This window comes from Talpa europaea, assembly GCF_964194135.1.
Source record: "Talpa europaea genome assembly, chromosome: 6".
NCBI lineage: Eukaryota > Metazoa > Chordata > Mammalia > Eulipotyphla > Talpidae > Talpa > Talpa europaea.
In genome coordinates, this window is record NC_140072.1 from 25948916 (window position 1) to 25973173 (window position 24258).

The 24258-nt window shown below is 36.5% G+C and overlaps 1 protein-coding gene across 2 annotated transcripts in view; it reads left to right on the forward strand.

Moving 5' to 3' along the window:
- Positions 1 to 24258, forward strand: part of PLEKHH2 (pleckstrin homology, MyTH4 and FERM domain containing H2) — a gene marked incomplete at both ends in the record, with an annotated part of 66409 nt that overhangs the window by 36373 nt on the left and 5778 nt on the right. For both annotated transcript variants that reach the window (XM_084234315.1, XM_084234316.1), the window contains 11 exons: positions 863 to 1021; positions 6377 to 6457; positions 6987 to 7166; positions 7607 to 7715; positions 8771 to 8883; positions 13178 to 13357; positions 14119 to 14216; positions 15523 to 15700; positions 16586 to 16741; positions 18613 to 18710; positions 22943 to 23084. In XM_084234315.1, coding sequence (XP_084090441.1) covers positions 863 to 1021; positions 6377 to 6457; positions 6987 to 7166; positions 7607 to 7715; positions 8771 to 8883; positions 13178 to 13357; positions 14119 to 14216; positions 15523 to 15700; positions 16586 to 16741; positions 18613 to 18710; positions 22943 to 23084 — 1494 coding nt within the window. The remainder of the gene's footprint in view (positions 1 to 862; positions 1022 to 6376; positions 6458 to 6986; positions 7167 to 7606; positions 7716 to 8770; positions 8884 to 13177; positions 13358 to 14118; positions 14217 to 15522; positions 15701 to 16585; positions 16742 to 18612; positions 18711 to 22942; positions 23085 to 24258) is intronic.

Genomic DNA, 24258 nt, shown 5'->3' on the forward strand with positions numbered 1-24258 from the left:
TCAGATGTTGTAACACCTAAATGGGAAAGACATTGGTGAGTGGGGGGCTGTCCTAGTTCCTACCAAGTCCCATATAGAGCTGGTTGCTGATCATTGCATACACATATAAGGTCTCATAGTGGAAACTTAATAATTTAAATGCAGTCTGTTGAGATAGTCTGGTAAATGCTATTTAAATCAGACCCTTTATTTCTGAAATGCCTTTAATAATCAATATTTTCTTGTCTTTCTCTGCTGAAGGGTGGAATACAACACTTACTAGAAAGGTACATTATCAGTATTTCCAATGGATACTGCTAAAGAAATGTCCACAAATGTAGGAAGGAGAATCAGAGAAAGCTTTGTCTTGAGCATGGCAGTTAAGGGCCATTTGTAAACTTCTGAAATATTTGAAAAATTTAAAATGTTAGTTTGAGACTGAAAAATTGTGAGTTTATAATCTGATCATGTTAGTGCCAAGAATTTCTCTTCTTATATTTATCACTGATTTCTTCATTTCTATAACAATAATTCCACATTGCTAAAAATATGTGTTATTTTATTATAGTCTGCAGTCATTCTTCTCTTTTCAATGATCAGGGTTCTGTAATACATTTAAGGGAGAAAAGAAAAATCATGACCCATATATATGATACTATGCAAGCTTTAAAGTAACTTGAAGTGAAAAATTTATTTCAACAGATACTAATTATTGCACTTCTGACAAAGTCATTAAAATATTATATATTTTTGGGTGCCATTTATTAAGAACATAGAATTCAAGTTTATTTCTGTGGTTAGTAGTGATATTTGAAGAGTGGACAAAGAAATAATCCTAAATCTCCAGGGTTTCCTCTCCTATTTCTTTCTCCTTCCATTCTAGTTGACCACTGAAAAACACACATACTATCTGACTGCAGATTCTCCCAATATCTTGGAGGAATGGATGAAAGTGTTACAGAATGTTCTTCGAGTACAAGCTGCCAACCCTCTTTTCCTGCAGCCCGAGGGTAAACCAACTGTAAAGGGATTGCTCACTAAGGTAGGGAGTTTGTGTGTATAGCAGTGTCTCAGGCCTCCAAGGATCAGTTTATCCCACTGATCATGAAAAGTGGGTATCAGAGAATATATCTATTGGTCATTTATGTTATATTGGAGTGGGGAAGGGTGTTTTCAGTATGATACCAAAGACAAAAACCATAAAGATGAAAAATGACACATGTAACTACTATACATAAATATATGTGTTCTTAGTTTCAAACAGTCTCTAAGTAAAAGATATTTGAAATGTGTGAAGCTAGCTTTTTCTAAACAGTTCATAAAGAAAAAATACTAATGAGAGGGGAGCAAAGACTACAATGAGGGAGAAGTAGAGCCAGCAGGGGTAAGAAATACAGACCACCAATAAACATAGGGAAGAACATTTTATATCATTGAAAATTTTCTTTAAAAGCACAAGTTGAAATAACAGATGTTTTTGAAAATATGGTCAAAGGGAGAACATTTTTTTAAATTATGAAACACATTATTGGTACAAATTATGAAATGTGCCAGTGGGAACATTACTCTAGAAGGCAGTTTGGCAATGTTTTGGCCAAAGTGTTTACTCAGCAGATATATTTGAATGAACAAATGAATGAATGAATATTAAGTGTTTAAAAACATGTCTGCATACCCTTAGATCCAGCAATCTCTCTACAAGAAAGTTATACTTGGGAAATGGTCTTAATTTGTAAAATATTTCAGTATAAGGATGTCCATCACAGTGTGGTTTATTTTTTTCCTATTTAAGAAATGATTTAATTAACATAAAATGAAATACAGATCTTAAGGGTGGAGTTTGATGAATTTTGACAGTTACTCCATTAAGATATAAAACATTTCCATTAGCCCAGAAAGATTATTTGCATGGCATAGTTCATAATTTTAAAAAATTTGGGATCATTTTAGTTGTACTGAATGTACAACTAGATAATTTAAGTAAATATGTTTATAATCAGCCATTTTAAACATTATAAAAGAATATTTAATGTTACAGAAATATATGATATACTGTTAGGTGATAAAATAAAAAGAGTGCAATATTAAATTTCTCATTTTTGTTTTACATAGTCATAGAAAAATGTCTTGAATGGGAAGTATGCCAAGGTGTATTTGTTATCTCTGTCATTTTAGTTTATTTTTGCATCAGTCTGTTTTCTCACTTTTTTTAGACTAGGAATTGACTTATGCTAAAATAAATAGGGTTTTAAAAATCCAAAGTCCTATTTGTATGTCACATTTAGAAAAATAGAATAAAATATTTGCAGAAAAATATTGCACATAAAAATAACCTTTACATAATCACTTATCATAAATGTGTTTTGTTTATGTAAGAAGTAAAAATTTAGAGATAGATGAACTCTTTTCTTTCTCATCCCATTCTAGTTGGCCACTGAAAAATACACATACTATCTAACTGCAGTAACTTAGACTTAATATGCTACCACGTAACCTACACTTGTCGAGTAATATTTATGAAAACTGAACAGCTATACCAAAAGCAAGACAAAAATTCACAAATAACATTCAGCAAAAAGATGGACAGTGCTTTTTTCCAAAATATTATATTATCATGAAAATGTACTTTCACCTTGATGGATTGGAGAACTCCCTGGCATTGTGCAAATAAATATTTTCCAATGAATTTTTTCTGACTTTTGGTATAGCTGTTCAGCTTTCGTAAATATGACTAGTTGTCCTCCTATTTCAAGGACCATATGTGTCAAACTTTTATAACCTGCTCTCTCTTCGCATATTCACCACTGAATTATTTAAAAGCAAGTGATTAAAAAAAAAAAAGCAAGTGGTGATGCAATTTTGTTGAGTGGATTTGTTAGAAGCATAGGAATACAACTTAATCACAGGCCTTGAAGCAAGAGTGGTTTTGTGATCAACATGCTATTCCAGATTGTTGGAGAAGGAAGAGAGAAAGGCCAAGAGGGAACTGATAATGGACTAAACTGGCAGGATCAGGGCACTTACACTTTTAAGAAAGGTCAAATAATAGAAGTGGTGTACAGTGTATGGTGTACGTGGGAGAGAGGGTATCAGAGAGTAGAATGCATGTTTCAGAAAAGAAGCTGATCCCAGTGAGGAAAAGAGGACTACACTCTGGTTAGGTGCATGGTGGTGATAGTGGAGGACAAGCAGCGGTTAGTGGAAATACAGAGAGCAAGGAACTATTAAGGACATCAAGAGGTAGTGCAGCTCAGAGGCCCGGGCCCAAAGAACCACATTGCCTGGGCACAAGTCTTGGCTCTGACACTTGCAACTTATGTGACCTCGAATAAGTGACACACAGGCTCTGTGCCTCAGTGTCCCCATCTGTAAAGTGGAGATGATAATAGTGCCAACTCCACAGGGTGTTGGAAAAGTAAATGAATTACCTAAGCATTAAATAGGGCTTAGAACAGCGCCCTATACATCACGGACACTCAGAAAATTAGAGCTGCTATATGACAAGAGCTTTACCTGAATATTGAGGTCACCAGGGCTGGTGGCAGGATCTGCGGTGGAGAACACTAGGGGGCATGAAGATGTAGGAGTGAGAAGATCATGGGAACATATTTTTGGTTTGGACCCAGGCTAATCGGGATATGCTGTGTGTGTGTTCAAAGGTTTCAAACAGCTGGAATGAAGTACCTTGGTTATGGATGCAAGATTAAAAAAAAAATCATTATTTCACTTATTTAGTTTGCCAAAGATTTGAGTCTTGAGATTGCCTTTCAATCTTCCAGGCTATAATCTATTATCTGTTATTCAGAATATGTCAGAGTTTTAAGAAATCCTATTATAATCAGATTTACATATAACAATAGACTGTGTTTTTAAAACATAGCTTTTATAGCGAATTGGCCAAGGTCCTTTTTTAATTTGTGATTCTTCAAAGGCACACATTGTTTTATTTTATAGATAAATCATTTTAAAAGTATACTCTTCATGCCAGATGCATTATATCCCAGTTTTGATGAGACTCCTTTCTGGAGTCTGTTTAAAAGGAGAAGGTGGGAAGGAAACCTGCATAACACAAACTATTTAAAACTTCTAAGATATTTGTCTGTAAATCTATGTTTCTAAATTTAATTAAACTGAATCATGTCTTGCCAAATGAAACATATTTTTTTTTTTAAACAGCATTCTCAATCCATCAAACTGTTAGGCGGTGGAGTTATTTGCTTTGAAAGCCCAAAGGCTGCATTTGTGGTTTTAAATGAAACATATGTTTTACTTCTCCTTATTTCCTAACAAGGGAGGAAACATTTATTGAGTAGCTACTATTCTCCTTTATTGACATTTTCTCCCTTGGCCATCATATCCCAACCCAACAGTAACCCCATGTTACCAGCAGAATTGGTATATGGTAGACCCGCAATTTAACCCTTGGTGCACTCGAACTCAATGTTCAAGTATTTCCATCTTTTTATTTAAGCCCAAATCACTTATTGTGACTTGCCTACTATAAAACTTGTGGCAATAACTTAAAATCTTCTCAGTGGATTGCTATCAGAATAGTCCATTTAAATGTAAGTCATTATAAGGGCCCTGCAAAATCTGCACCCCTCTGCATCCTAGCTCACCCACGGTCCCTTCCCCAGTAATTTCTCCCTGCCCTCACTCAGGCTCATCCGCACCAGCACACACTGTCTTAGTGTCTTGGCGTTGCTCCTTCCTTTGCCTGGAATGTTCTCTCAGAGCACTGCGTGGCTCATTACCTCCTTTCGGGCTTTCCTCCATGTCAGTGAGGCCTTGCTTTAAATTGTACCTCACCTCCCCAAATGCTTCCTTTTCCTTTCCTGGTTGATTTTTCTCCTCAATATGTCCCACCATGGGGAGATATCGCAACAGAATTTTGGACTTTAGTTTTTCAGCCCAAATTCTTGGTTTCCAGGTGGTGGGCGTGTCTAGATCCAAGCCCACCCTAACTAGTGCAGGAGACGGTCTAACTTCAAGGCAGAAGTTGGCAGGGCAGCCCCATAAGTGGGATTATAGGTCTGGGGAAACAGGGCTCATGCGACATCCTACCCACTGGTGGAGTGGGGTTCTTGGTGTTTTTCTGACCTTCGAGGAGATAGCTGGGTACCTGGGCAGGACTGGGATAAGAAGATCATAGTAAGGATCTTCATGAAACCACCAAATAATAATAAACCTATGACAGTAAACCTGAAATTTTGTTAAATGTCTCTCACAAAAATATATATACTAATGGGATATGGGTGCTCTGGGAACGTGTGCACATCTGAGGAGCAGACCCTCTGCTCTGAATCATATACAGAGTCATAAACCAATGTTGTCTCGGAAAAAAATTTTAAAAATATATATAAATGTAAACTTCGTGTCCTTATTGAAGACATATAACACATTGCTCCTTTACTTGTCTTTTTTCTTCACAAGACTGTGAACTCTGTGAGAATGGAGACTGTTTTATTCATATCTGTATCCCCAGACACTTAGACCAGTCTCTCACTATCCAAAACCAAGAGCTACATTTAAATCCTGTTCCAGTCACTTAACATAGTTACTGACATGTCAGAAGTCCTCAGATTCTGTGCCTCCCTGGTAGCGCAGTGGGTTGAGTACCGCATTATGAACCTGTCTGCAGCCTCTGCAGTGCGGGTTTGATTCCCAGCCAGCCAGGGAGATTCCCACATGGGGAAGCAGACCTCTCCTATCTCACCCGCTGCTCCCCTCAGCAGTGTAATTTGGTCTGTCTGCCTGTTCTGCTCCCTGCTCTGTCTCTGGTGAATTCTCTCAACCTCCCGCACCTCTGACTATACCCCAGTTCTTGTATAAATAAATAAATCTTTTTTAAAAAAGAAGTCCTCCGATTCCTCAAGCTATAACAATAACTTTTGATATCATTTTATTGTTTTGTTTGAATCCTTCTGGAGAAGGCACTTAGTGTGCTCCGTGTATGCTTATTTACAAAGAAGCCATGTTTGGATTGATCAGATCTTTCACATTTGAGAAATTATTAGAATTCTTTAGGTTTCAGTCTTCTCATTTCTAAGGCTAGGATGTTTAGCCCAGAGAGCCACAGGATTATTAGAATTCAGTGAAATATAGAAACTGTGAGATATACTGACTTGTGAAACTTGTATTTTCCTTTTATCATCTTTGAGTCCTGATTCTTGACATAGAACAAACATCAGCAGAATGTTGAATGCTGCATCCAGGTAAAGAATTCATGATGCTAATGTAACAGGTAAATCTTAAACAGCATTTGGATAGTCTAGTTGGAATTTATACCTGAACAAAGTGGATGGATACCCGTACAACTTAGGTAGCGTGTATAAACTTTATTATTCAGTAGGAGAGTTCTGAGCTACGATTGTAATTCTTTGAAATATGATTGCAGGTAAAACATGGCTACTCCAAAAGAGTCTGGTGTACACTTATAGGAAAAACATTGTATTATTTTCGTAGTCAAGAAGATAAGGTATGTATGTATTTTTAATTTGTTAATTAGAGGAATTTTTTGTTATGGCTTAAAGTTTTCCTTTTCACTCTTCTGTTGCTAGCTAAAACTAGAATTTTTGACAAAGTTGAAATTTTGCATAAAGTTTATTACTGAGGTAATCATATACCTACAAAGGTCTTGATTCTTTAAATTACATGCCTAAGCAACTTTAAATTTTAACTTGATTGTAGATCCTAATTTTAAAATTTTTAAGAGAAAAGACTTCTACTACTCTACTCCCAACTATCAGTTTCTCATATTTTCCCAGGTGTTGACACAAAAATTAGATGTGTGGCGTATATTTTTTTCTTGAAATTTGCTGTTATTATAATTGGGGATTTGTATTGAGTCTCCTATTTCCTAACAATGTGGATAATCTGATTGCTTTTAGGCATTCATTTAAAAAAAAATATATGGTTTGTAAAGGTAAGAATGAAAAGGACTGAAAAGTTTTGGTAGGAAAAGACTTACAAAATACCTTCCTCACAATTCCTAACACTTGCTTTAGTTTCCTTTAGGTCAGATCAAACTCTGGGAGGCTAAAGTTGAAGAGGTTGACAGGTCCTGTGATTCAGATGAAGATTATGAAGCAAGTGGGCGAAGTCTCTTGTCCACACATTATACCATTGTGATCCACCCCAAAGACCAAGGTCCAACTTACCTACTAATTGGATCCAAGCATGAAAAGGTACTTAGGGACTTATTGGTTGATTTAGAATGATTTACACTAATATTACATAGCAGTATAATTATTGCTATGTAAAAAAAATCAGTTTTTGGAAATGAGAGACTTTGCCAAAGATGATCAGCTGTATTTTCAGAGACTCTCTATCCCTGGGGAAAAGCCTTATGTCGTTTTTTAATCCAATTGATAAAAATGGCCTCAAGGCTGAAATTAGTGCATGAAGGTAGAGGACAAAGAGATCTTAAATTCAAAATGTGTGTCTTTTCAGACTGGATATTTTGGGGTCAATCTATATTTTTTGACTTGTCTTCAACAAAATTAAGGGATTTTTTTTTTTGTCAGAGTCAAAGTTTTCCACTGTTTATACAAGTCATTTTTTTCCCCTTAAGTCATCAAAAACTATATCTTGCTTAATATCTCTGTTAATATGTTTTGATTTTAAGGACACTTGGCTCTATCATCTGACAGTTGCTGCTGGAAGTAACAATGTAAATGTTGGGTCTGAATTTGAACAACTTGTGAGCAAATTGCTGAATATTGAAGGGGAACCTTGTAAGTTTATAGCATATAAAGTTTTATGGCATATGAAAAGGACCCAGACCCCTTTATTTTAATGGCATTTCCATTTTATGGATTCCTATTTCCCTAAAGTCTACTCACCTCTTCATCGTCTTTGCTTGTCATGGGCCAGGATTCTCACTGTAATTCTTAGGCTCCAGAGATACCATCATTCCCCAATATGCGGTGTCCTTTAACACCATTTTGCCTTTGCTCACATTATTTCCTTTGCCTGAAATTCCTCTCTTCGTGTTCCCCATAAGCCTGATGAAATCCTACCTACCTTAGCTCCCCCAAACAGCCCACCATAGTCTTACATCTGGCATATGAAAGGTAATAAATGTTAAAATTATCTCCAATGCACTTGCTACTTAACTCCTGTATAACATTTGTTGCTTTGCACTGACATCATTTATTTTATGGCTAAGGTTTCCCCTTTGGCAGTTTAGATCCTGTTATATTTTACATAACTATAAAGATCACATTTTATTTGCAGAATAAGAAATTTTTTTTTAAACAAACATCCAGGAGCCAGAAGACAGACAGTGGCTCAGGTGAAGGGGACAGCCAGCTAGGGGAGGGCATGGGCCTGTTTTCCTGATTTGCCTTATTTACAGAATAAGAATTGCATAAATGTTCTTTTTAGGCATGACATCAAGTTTCTCCTTATCTTTCTATCTCCTACTTTGGCTCTCCTCTCTAGATCTTTCTCCAGTTCATCCTTAGGCATCTCCTTACTTAGTCATCTCCCTGCTTAAACCACCAGTGCTTAACACATTGAAGCAACATGATAGTGCCCCAGTAGACTTGTTTCAGTCTGGACAATTAAGACCAAACTCTTCTAGTTTTAATTTCTCCAAAACAGAGACATGAGAATCCTGGACTTACGGGAACAAAAACAAAATAATATTGCAAAGTTTTTTGGTGAACTTTGGGACTTATAAGTATGAGTCAAGCCCAAATGAGCAAATTTCTATAGGGTTAATTTAATGGTAAGGCAAAATAAGTGGTTCTTTTCATTTTCTGTTCATATTTTACTCTGTTTTTAGCCTCTCAGATATGGAGACACCCAACTTTGTGTCACAGCAAGGAAGGAATCACTTCTCCTCTGACAACACTACCTTCAGAAGCTCTGCAGACAGAAGCTATTAAATTATTTAAGGTAAAATTATACATGGAATTGTATATTGTTTAAAAATTTAACTATAAAAATAATTTAGGTTACAAAATTTCAGTCTAAAAAGTTCAAAATGTGATGACGATTAGTATTAAGGTCCACTGAAATAAAATTAGGTAAATTTAGTATGCTTTCTGAGTGAGGATTTGGAATTTACTGAAATAAACTATGTGTGGTTTGGGTTATCTGAGCCAGTTCATAGGAGAAGAATCATTTCCCCTTCACCCTCTCAAATGTAGAGATTTCTAATATCACATCTACTCAGTAGGGAGAGAGGTAGATGAGTGATCATTGTATTTTCTCTGTTTTTGTTCACATTTTAAAATTACCATAATGGAACATTTAAGAAAAATCTCCCTGTAGAATTTACAAACACCCAAAGCAAGAAAGACCCTTTACAAGTATATTTGAAAGTCTGGATGAAGCATTCAACTTTACAACAGAATAGAAGCGGCCAAATACTCAGTTCCACAGGAGAATGAATGCTCAAACAGGGGAAATTACCAACATTTACCGACATAAGTGTAGGTAATTTTAATGCTGTTTAAATTTCCCAAAGTATGGTTTTGTTTTGGAATATCTCAAACATATATAAAGCAGAGAGAATATTATTAGATCCAATGTACTCATCAACCATTTCCACAGTCGTCACCACACAGTTGTTTAAATCTCCTTATTCTTGCAACTCCCCAACATCAGGTTATTTTGAAGCAATTCTCATCCATCATATAGCCAGATTCTTTTTGTGAAGCATCACTTTGATGCCAAACTCCAAAAAACATTGAACAAAACAGAATATTTAATGCAAAAAATAGCAAAATATTGGTATACAGAATCCACCATCATACTAAAATAATACTATATTGTGACTAAGATTTTTTTTCAGGAGATATTAAAGATGGGTAAATATTAGGATATCAATATTATTTATTATTATATAGACATATCTATACATGCTGAAAAGGGATTTGACAAAATATAATATTCATAATATAGTGATAAATACTTTTTGATATAATAAAAATATTTACAGATCGTATAATTATTTATCTGGGGACTCCCTCTTCAAAATCCTAACTGAAAAATAACTACAAACAAAAAAAGAATTCAATAAGGTAGTGAGATACAAAATTTATAAGTAGACATCAAAATCTTTATATGTATATATACAACAACCAGATAGAAAATAAAAGGTAAAACCTCTCCTTTTGGCCATGATGGAATAAAAGGGACTGGATTTGCCCTACCAGTGATTTTCAGACATTGGATAATAGTACAAGACAATGATCCTCAGGAAAAACAATGAAATCAGTTCTATAGCTGCAGCTTAATGTCTAGAGAACTTTCAAGACTGTAGAGCAAGAAGGAGGCAGCCAAATAGACCAAATAGAGCCTGACAGTCTTCTTGAATTGCCAAGACAGAGTTCATTATTTGAGGAGGCTCAGGTGGGTAGAATTTACAAGATGAGGGCCTCCCTGGTGGTGCAAGGATAACCCCTTGAAGCACAGCACTATGAAGCTATCCACAGCCTCTGCAGCATGGGTTCGATCCCCAGCGAGGCAGCTAACCCACATGGCACAGCAGACCTCTCCTGTCTTGCCCACTGCTCCCCTCAGCAGTGTATTTCAGTAGATCCACCTGTTCTGCTCCCCACTCTGTTTCTGGCGAATCCTCTCACCGCCCCCACCTCGCCCCCGCCTCACCTCTGGCCTATACTCTTGTATGTATAAATAAAATAAATCTTAAAAAAATCTTCAAATCTAAGATTAATGAACCTTAAACAGAAGAAATATGAAGAAAACAATACTAAGATGCATCATAATCACTTGTTTTTTTTTATATTTTATTTTATATAATTCTTACCATTTTTCATCTTTGTACAAAGTATACATTTTCATTTTGGTTATATTCCCCATACAATTGCACCCCCCCACTTAATTTGACTCTAGTGCTTCCTCTCCCCTCCCTTCCCTAATCCTCCCTCCCCCTTAGTGTGTCTCTGGTTTATAGTTGCTTGTTGATTTTGATTATTACTTTGCATTGATTAGTCTTTTTCCTGGTCTCTTATTCAGGTTTTCTAAATTCCTGCTATGAGTGAGACCATCTGGTATTTTTCTTTCTGGCTTATTTTGCTGAGCATGATCCCTTCTAGCTCCATCCATGTTGCTGCAAACTGCATGTGTTTATCTTTTTTGAATGCTGAGTAATATTCCATGGTGTATATGTACATCTTCTTGATCCAGTCATCTATTTTTGGGCATTTGGGTTGTTTCCAAAGCTTAGCTATTGTAAATAGTGTTGCTATAAACATAGGGGTGCAGGTGCTCTTTGGGATTGATGTTTCTGTGTCCTTTTGTTATAGAGCAACCCCGATATTAAACGGATTCCTGGCTGTGGGTCCTCACCTGCGCGCTTTAAAGGGACTTATGAATACTCTACTACAGACAGACGCAAAAGGGTTAATAAAAGGTTTATTTACAAGAGAAAAGGAAATAAGGAAAATATACAACTCAGGGAGAAAATAGGGAAATAAAGTCTTTAATGCGTCCTACCCGATCCTACGACCTGGAAACCCAAAGTCATTCTCAGAGCTGGCCGGATGCTGCCAGCTGGCGGAGAGCCAAAAATGGAGAGCCCCCCCCAAAGCCCACGTGTCTGCCTTTTGTATCCACCTGGCTCCTTAACCCCACCCTCAGGTCCCAGCCACCTTCCCTTTGGTGGTGATGGGATTTGGAGTTCCCAGTGTCTTTGGCTTTGACCTGGGGTGGGGGTGGAGTCCACAAAGCCTATATGGAATTTGCTTTGGGACATCCTTTTCCCCCTAACACTTTGGGTAAATACCTAGGAGTGGAATTGCTGGATCATATGGAAGCTCTATGTTTAGTAGGTCAAGAAATCTCCACACATAATCACTTGTTTTAAACAAGTTATTAAATGAAAACCTTAAAAGCATTCAGTGTATAGGCTTAAAAATCAATGTCTGTATATACTACATTGTGTTTATCACCAGCAGTCGTTTCCACCAATCACCATACAATTGACCCCTTTTATCTGACTTACCCACCCCTTTACCCCCTTCTCTCTGATAACCATTATAACCTAAGAATTTGTTTTTGTTTTGTTTTGCTTTGTTCATGTTTTGTTTTGCTTGTTTCTTTATCTACCACATATGAGTTAAATCATACAGCATTTGTCTTTCTCCATCTGACTTATTTCACTAAGCATAATACCCTCTAGGTCTGTCCATGTTGTGGAAAATGGCAGAATTTCACCCTTTTTTAAAAAAAATAGCTGAGTAGTATTCCATTGTGTGTATATACTCCATCTTCTCTATCCACTCATCTGTCAATGGGCACTTAAGTTGTTTCCAGCTCTTGGCCATTGTGAGTAATGCTGCGATGAATATGAGGGTGCATATATCTCTTCAAATTAGTGTTTCATAGTCTTTGGATAAATACCCAGAAATGAGAGAGCATGATCATATGGTATTTCTTTTCTTAATAATGTGAGAAATCTCCAAACTGCTTTCCATAGTGGCTGCATCAATTTGCATTCCCACCAGCAGTGTGCAAATGTTCCCTTTTCTCTAAGTCCTTGTCAACTGTCATTGTTTTTTGTCTTTTTCACAGTCACCATTCTTATAGGTGTGAAGTGCTATCTTGCTTTGGTTTTGAATTGCATTTCCCTAATAGTAAGAGATAAAGAACATCTTTTCCCATGTGCCTGCTGGCCATCTGTATGTCTTCTTCAGAGAACTGTCTATTCAAATCATTTGCCCTTTTATTAATCAGGTTTCTTGTTGAGTTTTATGAGCTCTTTATAGATTTTGTGTATTAATCTCTTGTCTGATACATGATTTACAAATATATTCTCTCATGCGGTAGGTTTAAAAATGTTTTCTTTTACTGTGTAGATACCTTTTAGTTTGATTTAGTCCCATTTGTTCACTTTTGTTTGTTTCCCTTGCTATTGGAGACATGAGGCCCTTGTTGAAGAGTTGAAGCTGTTTTTAAGCACATAAACATTTAGGATTGTTATGTCCTCCAGATGACATTTTTAAATGACCCTTTTTAATCTCTGACAGAATTCCTTGCTCTGAAATCTACTTTGTTTGATGTTAATGTAGCCAGTCCAGATTTCTTTAGGTTAGTGTTATCATAATACACTTTTTCCATCCTTTTAGACAAAAACTACTGCTAACAAGAGAATATAATTCATGCATAGTAAATCTAATCATGAATTGCCTTGAGTATATAAATTTTTTTGTGTTTAATTCAGACCTGCCAGCTTTTTATAAATGCAGCAGTTGACTCCCCTGCGATTGATTACCACATATCTCTAGCCCAGAGTGCTTTGCAAGTCTGTCTGACACATCCTGAGCTGCAGAATGAAATTTGCTGTCAGCTCATTAAACAGACAAGACGGAGACAGCCACAGAATCAACCAGGACCATTACAGGTATATATTAATATGTATACATGCAATTAAAGTGATGATATTTTCTTGATTGTAAGAATGACACATTCAAATAGACATTTGGAAAATACAAAAAGTGGGAAAAGTGGTATAGACTGTAGGTTCCTTGAGTAGGGTCAGTGCCTTCCCCACCTCCTCTTTTTAAATGTAACATTTAATTGAAGTTATATTTGTTTAATAAAAAATTAAAATAGAAAAGAATATAGAAAAAAAGCAAAGGGAAAATAGAAATCTCATATGCATTAATCACCTAAAGATGATCTCTGTTAACATTTTATTCTTGCCTCTATTTATGTATGTATATATGAATGTATGTGTGGATAAATTGCTTTTGTTTTGGAGTATATGATTCTTTTACTGTTCTTTGATCTGCCCTTCCTCAAAACCATTGTTTATATTTCATTGGATGAGTAAACAAATCAGTGAATAAAAACAGAACAATGCCCCTAATCTTTGAGTGTGATATGAAAAACAACCACCATGTCTACCATGGTCTTTGGTATTCAGTGCTAGATAATAGTCTACACAACTGGGTGGATTATGGCCCTGACCTTGCATGAAACTTGGTGTTTTATGTATCATGAATTCTGTAAGCAGAAAATGTATATGTGGAAGAAGCAAAAAATTGTGGGAGTCAAGAAAGATGATCATCGCCCTTTACTCTCAGTATCTGTTAATCACTCATCTGACCTGGATCTCCAGCTGCTGTGTGGTGTGTGACTATGGTGCTTCTCTCTCCCCAGGGATGGCAGCTCTTGGCACTCTGTGTGGGACTCTTCCTTCCCCATCATCCTTTCCTGTGGCTGCTCAGACTCCACCTAAAGAGGAATGCGGATTCCAGGTGTGCAGAAAAGTAGCTGAACTGTTTATATGACATCTGAAAGTCTACAATAAATCATAAGTATTTAGTAATCTGCCAGTTACATTTGTGAAGAATGTGTGAGATGAATAGTGTGCAGGAAAGTTTTGGTTATCATTAATATGGAGCTTGGAAAATATTTCCTTTGTTATGTTAAATTTCTTATAGAAGATTGCATTGAAAGTGTGAAAAACTGACAATGAATATTTTTAAGTGAAAAGTCTATGTACATTTCAAGTATGAATGACTTAGCATTAGTGGGCGTTCATTCAATAGAGGCAACTATTTTGTTTCCTTAGTTTTCTCTATTACTATTTTTCTCCACATTGAATCCTTTTATGTGGTCTTCCCTTCTTTTATAATTATGTGTATCTGAATTACTTCAGACTTCTTACTCCTTTGAAAGACATTTAAAATTCAACTGTCAGAATGGCTTTCTGACAATGGGACTCAGCAGCCAGCCAAGAATTATCAGGATCATTTTGTCTAAGATGTTCATGTTAGGTTGCTTAAATAGATTCTGGGACTAAAACAAACAAACACGAAGAAATAAAAAGCAATCTGGAAGCAGTAGGAAACTGCCCTTTAGTTCATCAGATATCTGGGGAACTCTGTGATCAAGGTAGTGTGATTTCAGTTCAGTCACTGAGGGGGCCCCAGAGAAGGGTGACATTTTAGTGTCTGCCCAGAAGGCACCAGAATATAAATATATAGAGGTGTTATCAGTCTGCTTTCATAAATGGAATAAAAATTGTATCTACAAAGATTTATTTATATTTATTTATTCCAGTGGTTTTGTTTAATGTTTATTTTTTAAAGAAATGCATGTTTTATTCAGGAAAGAAAAAAATTATTTTTGTTTGAAGATATTTTCTTACCTTGTTTAGCATCAAACATTAACCTCCATGTTCTTCAAGAGATAATGCTGCTACATCATGTGTTTCTTAAGTTATCCCAAACTATCCTTGATACAATTATTTTCTTTTTATTTGTTGATATAATCACTATACATTGGCATTAGAATGGTAATTTTAAATTCATTTTGTGATTCTAATAATACAATAAAGATGAACAATGCTTTGTGGGGAAGTTTGATGCAGTCACTGGCAAAAGTATACAGAAGTACAAGGGTTTACTATTCTCTTTGAAAAAGAAAAATAATGGTCAACATTAGCATAATCCATTGTAATAATATACACCAACCAAAGCTTTCTTAATGTTTGCACGTATATGTTAGGTTGACTTAATTACAGAATTGTTAGGCTTTATCTTAAATTTTGTATTATAGGACAGAATTTGGAAAATATGCCATTTACTGCCAGCGATGTGTAGAAAGAACACAGCAAAATGGAGATCGAGAAGCAAGACCTTCAAGAATGGAAATTCTTTCAACTCTTCTCCGAAACCCTTATCATCACTCTTTGCCCTTCAGTATCCCTGTGCACTTCATGAATGGGATATACCAGGTGGGTTAGACTTTATATCCTGATGAAAATGCACTTGGCCTAGAATTCTATGTGTCTGTAACCTCTGTGGAAGAGGGAATTGGATTGTCTGCCTACCTTTGTCAGCAGCTGATAGTGGAAACATGCAAATATATTAGATTTTCTATCAGGATAACTGAGTTTTGAAACAGTTTTGTTGAACAGGATTCACATGAAAAACAAGTCCATGTTGAACCAAATAAGGATGGAGTTTCACTACCATTATAATTCTGATAGAGAAAAACAAAAATTTGGTTGAAGCTTTGGTTGAGGGTTTCCCCCACTAGTGTATCTGCTAGGTGAGGAAATACTGACAATGGATGTGTACAAGTTTATTATCCTTAAAGTCTCCAAATCTCAGAAATGATCTGGGAAAAACTTCTCAGATCTAGACATTTGTCTCTCAACAAAAGCAAATGTGCCGTATCTAGTAATTAAGTCTTTGCAGCCATAAGCCTTTTATCACAGAATTCAGATACTTTACTGCATATTAAAGAAACAAACATTAATGTATTCATTTAAATGTATTTTTTTCTTCTCCCCATTTGCTTAAAGATTACTTATTGTATTACAGTTCTTGGTTTGCTTTTAATCATCAGGAATAATATCACTGCAAGATGTTTATACTCTCAAATGATCTTTCTATTTTGAATTCATATCTGTTGAATTCGAGATTTCTGAATTCTTCCAGCAAGCTAATGACTAATGACTCCTTCAGTGGAGTTTTGGGGAAACAAAAGTGAAAGCACAGACATAAATATATGTTATTATTAAGATGTATCAAGTAGGCCCTCTTTCCGCCTGAAATGTAAATTTCATGTGTGCATACTTTTTTATTAAGAGAACAACTTTGCTATTTCTGTTTAGGTAGTTGGATTTGATGCATCCACCACAGTAGAAGAATTTTTAAATACTTTGAACCAGGATACAGGAATGAGGAAGCCAGCACATTCTGGGTTTGCATTGTTTACAGATGATCCTTCTGGCAGAGATTTAGAGCACTGTCTTCAAGGCAACATCAAGGTAAAACCACATCTTTTTAAGGAGACAGATTCAACAAACAGCAAAGAAGCGACTCTTTGCTATTTGAAAAAAGTTTAGGCCTGTTCAGCCAACACAAGCAATCTAACCTGCACACACACAAGAGATAGTGCATGACTTTGCTGTAATAATAGAATTCTTACTCTCAATCTGTATGCCTAAATACTACATATTTTAAAAGGACAAGAATTAATATAGCAATGATACCCTAAATATTAGTGTAATCAGGATGGAGGTATGGAAGTTCTAATAAAATGACTGTCCATTTTATTCATACACTCAGCTCTATTTATTGAACTATTTACTGTGTCCCAGAGCTGGGCTGAATCCCATGGGGAATACAGGCAAGGATCAGAAATAGTTTCTGCTCACCATGAACTTAAACTTTGCTCAAGGAAGCACAGCTTTGCATTGAGAACCTTAAACTAGAGCTGAAAGTGATGAATTTTTTTAAGAGTGCTGTGAACATGCCACAGGGAGAAATTAAGTTTAGCACTGGAAATTAAGGAAGATCTAAACTGGACTTTAAAGGATGGATAGGAAATGGAGCTGTGAAAATAAAGATGGGATTTCAGACCTAAGGAAAATCATGAGTAAGTACATTTATGTTGGAAAGAAACATAAATATTTGAAGATTAAAAAAATCTTTCCTAGGGCGTAGTAAAATAATAAAGTTTTCATCCAGTGATGGCAACAATTAGAAATACAGAATATAGAACCATAAGGGACACTAGAGAAATAACCCATTTATTTTGCAAGTGAGAAAACAGAGGGCCAAAGTGGAAATTGATATACCCCAAGTAGCTAGAACTGAGCCTGGATCCTTTTCTCACTTGATGGGATCTTTGATTGCTCTTGGAAATCAATACCTTATGACAGGATGCAAGTATTTCTGTGATTTGGAGATTTAAGAATTGGGAAAGAGGAGGGGAAGGACGAGATTCATAAGTTAGAGCTCCCACATGAAACACATAATACTTTCCTCTGACTTCCAAAGTCAAGCTCCACCTGCAGAACAACTTGTGGGTGCTCCATGGGCTCCACAGAATAGCAGTCAAGTTCATACTTAACTTCATTAGGGGTGGTGGAAGTAATGCTACTTCCTCCCCCTCCACCAGCACCCACCTATTCTTCAGCTGCAGACAGAGAAATCTAGACAAATGACTATCTTTTTCTCTGCTGCTCCAGGAATATCTTGCTCAGTTCAACAATTCCAAATGTGAATTTTTGAGACAGACATTCCTAGAGCACTGTTGTTAATGATTAGTCAAAAGATAAGCTAGTGTTTTTGGTTGACTTGAACTGAGTAAATATTAGGGGCTTTGGTGAATAACTGCTTATCACATACCTTTGAAAACTTTTATTTATTATTCTATAAATGACCAATTTAAAAAAAAACAAACATTTATTTGGTTCCTAAAGGATTTTTGTTCTTTCCCAATCAAAGAATCCTAAGATTCTATTTCATATTTCTTTGGTATATATTCAGTTATTATAATCTTTATAAACTCTGCAGGTAGGAAAAAAGTTGCTTCTTCAGTGACTAACTCAAGAAAAAATTCCTGGAATCTTCTTGTTTCCCGTTTCATGCAATTCATTAAGATTTCTTTTTAAATCAAAAAAATTCATGGCCACAGTCCAAAGTTAATGTGTGTCCAAAAGGATAAGTAGACCAAAGAGCAATTTATAATTAAAATCCTTAACACAGAGTTGTGCAGGGGCTTAAAATAAAAAACAGCAGTCCATTTGGTTTGATCACATTAATTGAAATTTTTCAATCCACACACATGCTTGTCTTCAAAAAAATGCTGACTTGTAAAATATTATAAATCTGCTTTCCATTTTCCTTCTAGATTTGTGATATTATTTCTAAGTGGGAACAGGCTTCCAAAGAACAGCAGCCTGGGAAATGGGAAGGTACGAGAACTGTTCGTCTAACTTATAAAAACAGGTGTGTAATGCAGTAATTCTCACAGTCTGAGCCCTGGACCAGCAGCCTCCATACCACTAGGAAACATGTTAGAAATGCAAACCTCGGACCTACCGAGCCCATCAGAGGATGGTCAGACAGTCGTGCTCACATCATGCTCCCAGATTTCCGTGGGATACTTTGAAAATTATATTTATGCTCGTTTTTCTATTAACAGTACTTCTACTTGTGTAGGAAGAAGTTGTCACATAAAAGTTTCATTCCAGTTATAATCTCTTAATGTCATAAATAACTATACTCTATATACAGTTTGTATATATACATTGTCCAACTATGGACAGAAATTAGGAATAAACAATAGGAAGACATAGCTACTTAGATGCCACTCCTTTAGGGCTGCTTTCCGGGCAATACAAGGATGAATTCTTCACTTTCAAAACTCTCTTTCCCACCATTATTACATTTTTTCATAAAGACTGTAAATGAACGACAGAGCCATAGTAAGAAGATTTATGTTTACCCAGTTCTTTTCTTTTAGGAGTGATGTATTCATGCTCACTCTTTCTTCCTTGCTTCAACTATAAACTGGGCACTTAGCTAGATGCTCTGAATAAAGTGGTAATAAACACAGACACAAACACAGCCCCTGATTTTTGGAATTGACAAACTGGTGAGGAAGACTTGGACCTTCTGGATAGTTTGTTTAGTTCTTTGATGGCTGGAGTAGTAGTTCTCAAAGTCTGAGCCCTGGACCAGCACAGCCTCCATACCACTAGGAAACCTCTTAGAAATGCAAATCATTAGGCCCCACTTCAGACGCACAGTCAGAATCTCTGGGGGTGAGGCACAGAAGACTGTCTCTTAACAGTTCTCAGGTGATTCTTGAGCAGGCTACATTTGAGGACCACTGACTTAGAGATTCTCGTTTCTGCTTTTACCTCAGTCTTACCTGTGAGGAGGAGCTGAGTCCTTGACCTGACCTGTCGTACATCTTTATGTTGAAGAATTTGAGACATTTACATTGGCTTTGTTGGAATTATATAGAATTACATGTCTAAGAATATTCCTAATAATGTGCACCTAATGAATGATTGATATATATTCATTATGACTACCAGGGCTCTGGTTAAAACCAAATTAAAGTTGGATGAAATCAAGAAAGGTGATGTGAAAGCACAGATAAGAATAATGCTACAAGTCTAGTAAATGCCCGTGAAAGGAGAGGGGTGTGCATAACTCATAATAAAGATTGCCTTGTTTTTTAAAAAAAAATCCTCCTTGATAAAATCTTTGACATAAGAGGGAAAAAGTAACCAAAAAGTTTAATTTTTAACACAAGTCTAAAATGGCTGGATAGCCATAGCTATGAGAAAGTACTATATTTCCAAATATGGTCGTGCTTTGCATCTATGCACAAAAAGTTTAGACAATGAGCCCTAATTTCGAAACAAAATCACACAACCAGGAATTTGATTTTTCATCTGTCAAGCAGACTGTCATAAGCAAAACTAAAATACCAGCTCTCTTTATCATGGAACTTTTATTTATATCTAGTAACTAACGGAATTTTAGTTAGGAGTTAAAGATGTAATTATTAAGTTTTGAACTTGTTCACATGGGCAACCTTTGGAAAGTAACATTTAAGTTCCACTCATATTTAAGCTGCTTATTTAATTTGCTTTCTTCCTGTATATTTGAAACTGCAAAAGTTAAGGCATGTTTTAACAAAAGAAAGCTGGCAAGGATCCTTGAAGAGAACAGCTCTTCTTCCTACCCTTTTTGAAAGAAAAGATTCTGTGCAATTGTCATTATTTTCTGGAGCATATTTTAACATTGCCATCTCTGTCCCCTTGAGCATCTATATTCTTTGGCTTCTAGGCCCAAAAGCATACTGAAAGGTCATCTCATTTATTCCATAGCTTCTAGCTATGTTCACACTAAAACAAAATGCAGAATGATGAGACTCTTGTGATCCTCCAGAGAATTCTAATAATAGTAATAGCGGTAACAATAACTAACCAATATCTGCTAAGCATTACTCGCACTCACAGCATTACTCGCACTCACAGCATTACTACACACCAGCCAGCCCTGTGCTGAGCTCATATAATCCTAAAGCACCACTAGGAGGTAGTGTTATTATTGTATCCATCTCATAGATGAGGAGATTGAAGCTTTAGAGGGATAAGTCACTTTCCAAGACAATGGAAGGGGATCCTTCAGAGTTTTCAGTGCAAATTCCTGTATTTAACAATTCTCACTATCACCCATTTATCATTTATTCAGCAAACATCTCCTCGGTTTCTGCCAGTGTCCGTCCTTGGAGCCTTAGAGACTCAAAGGTGAAGAATTTCCCTACCTTTTCGGTAGAGAATCACAGTTGCAGTTTTTAGCAGTGTTTCAGCAGACCTTGGTGGTCTTTCTAGCCCAGTCGCTGCCTGCTGTGACAGAAGCTATTTTCTTGGCTTCACTACTCCTTAGGATGAGAGGCAGTTGGAAGCTGGTTACCGCGTGGGAGATTCAGATCATGTTTCCCTGGCCTTTCCTATTCAGGATCCATAGGTTTGACTTTCTGACTTCTTGGTCATTTTTGTTTCCTTACTTCCTCTCCACATTCGCTTCAACTTTCTTTGTAGTTTTTGGAACCCAAACTGTTTCATTAGGGGCTGAGCCAAAGATTCCTGCATAATATATTCCTGTCTATGTGTCTGTCTTTTGTGCTCATAGTGATTCATTTTCCCTTCCTAGAAATGACAAAAAATGCACTCTAGCTTTTCTTGCTGTATCCCCAATTCATCTTTTATTAAGAATCTTTTAGTGGTAACACTTCACTAGCCCTTAGTGGATTATAGTGTTGATAAATGAGATGTAAATCTTAACTTCAAGTGGAGAAAATAAGCTATGTACACAAAATGTTAGCATGCCAAAAGGGAGGGCTTCCATCTTCAACTTTATTCTCTTTGTTTTATATCACTTTGCTCATTTCATTTTGAATGTAGTCTGTTTCTATTGCCCAGCCATATTCTTCTACCAGTTAACAATTGGTCATCAGGCAGTCACAGATGAAATGGGGCTTAGAATTTATTTTTCAGGAAACCACTCTGAGTGACTGACCAGACGAATGAATCTTAAGCTGAGGTGGGCAGAGGAGAAGCTTAGTGGGGTCGTGGAGAGGAGAAGCTTTACAGAACACACCTACCAACTCCCCCAAGATCCTGACCTGCTGCCCTCATATATCTGCTGTTTAAGATAATTAGTGGAGAGATACGTAATTGATGGCGCTGTGTCCTCCCCTTCAAGTGTATAGGTAAAAAAGGCTGAAAATCCAGTTATTCTACTCAATTGGATTCAACAATTGCATCTAACAAAAAAGCTAGATCTAAATTCTTTACCTGCCATTGTGTTGCCATGAAGGTATTTAGGTATGTCAAGGGGTGTCTTCCTCACCCACTGCCACAGCATTTACAGCATTCACAGCACCCTGTCCTGAGCTGCAGCCTGAAGGTAGAGCTTCAGAATTCTTACTTAAAGAGAAACAGCAAGGTGAATAAATAAAGAGGGTTGCTGATTTGAAGGAGACCTCGTAGACAAACGAAAACCTTGTCATATTTCAAAAGTTAATAATAATAGCACATATATTAGTTTGGAGCTTGTAAAGCTGTTTATCAAAATGTGGCACAGAAGATCCAAGACATTTATTTTTATTTATTTTTTATTTTTTTAAATGTTGTAATGTTGGCTAATAGCACTGTATGATTTAAGGGTGTAGAGTTACACCTCTTGCAATTATGATTCCCAGAGAAGACTGCTCCATACCCCCGCCAATTTGATGTCAATTTTCAAATGAAAACTTCATTTCCTATTCTCTGGTGTGACCAGAGTATTTAGGAAATAACATGAATGTTTCGAAAATTAGGTTTGTACAGCCCATTGAAATGAAGAGTTACATCAGTGTCGCTGTGAGGGGAGGGCATTTTTCATTTCCTTCAGTGTCTTAGGTGCTTCCTCAGTAACACTTAAGAATTTGGTATTTCAGGGCATAAAAATAGCATAGAAGAATTTCCAGCCTTGACATCGCAGTTTTTCCTCAGTTTGGTAAAAATACTATATAGATCAGAAAACAGAGGTCACTAACATAATGATCTAATTTTGTATCACTTAGAGAATTGTGCTAGAACAACCCATATTAGCAACCTTTACCATCTTCCTTTGTAAGAATGTCATTTCTTGAAAAATTTCCTCTTTTTTTACAGACTATATTTCTCAGTGCAAGCTCGTGGAGAGACTGATAGAGAAAAGTTGCTGTTAATGTATCAGACAAATGATCAAATCATAAATGGACTTTTTCCTCTGAACAAGGACCTGGCATTAGAAATGGCAGCACTTTTAGCTCAGGTATTTTCTATGCTTTGTAAAGTAATATTTTGAAAAATTTGGAAAATAATATTTTATAAAAATAAGATAGTAATTTCTAAGCTGAATTGAATGTAGTGAAACAATATACCTTTGGTAATTCCTTAAATTCATTTTGCTGTGATTAACACCTTAAAAATTGCAGGCATTATAATTACAGTTTGACTCCAAATGCTGACAGTTGCAATGATGTAGAATGAAGTGTGCCATAAAAGGAACCTAATTTCTTAATTATCATGAAAGTATACTACTAGGCTCTGCATTTAATGATGAAACTTGAGTGTGGGGTTAAGAATGTCCTGCTGAAATCATTCAGTAATCTAGTAGGAATCAGTTTTTAAAAGCTAGCTAGCTTTCTTTTACTTGCCTATTTTATCAATTAGGATTGAGTTCAGACTTCTGTACACACACACACAGCCAATTAATAAGGACTTAAAATAGACGTGTACTTGGCTCTCACAGAGAGAGAGACATGCTGGTACCTGTACAAAAATCTTAAGGAGCGTGGGCTTCATCCTGCTGTCCATTTTGCTGTCCCTAGCATGTCATCCTCATGGTCCCCAAGATCTGCCAGAGCTCCAGCCCCATGCAAATCTCTGTCAAAGCTGACTCATGGGGCCTCCCTGGTGGTGCAAGGGGTTAAGACGCAACCTATGAAGCAATCCACAGCCACTGCAGCACGAGTTCAATTCCCAGCCAGGGAGCAACCCACATGGCACAGTAGACCTCTCCTGACTCGCCCACTGCTCCCCTCAGCAGTGTATTTCAGTCAGTCTGCCTGTTCTGTGTCCCACTCTGTCTCTGGTGAATCCTCTCACCCCCACACCTCTGGCCTGTACCCCAGTTCTCGTATGCATAAATAAATAAATCTTTTAAAAAAATAAAAGCTGACTCATGTGGCTTTGCCAGCCCACAGGGGGATTGGCGAATATAGCTTAGCTGGGCAGCATAATCTCAGCTAAATTCAAGGATTTTTTACTTAGAAAGGAGAAAATTGTCCCAAGGTGTAACACAGGGTCTCTATGCGGTGAGTCTTTGTGCAGGTTAACTAAGGGAAAAATATTCAGGTAACCGTATGACATGTCATCTGGACAAAGGCTTAGATTTCCAGGGTTTTCAGGCTTCTCTCTCTGTCACCACCCCAGGGCATCCTACT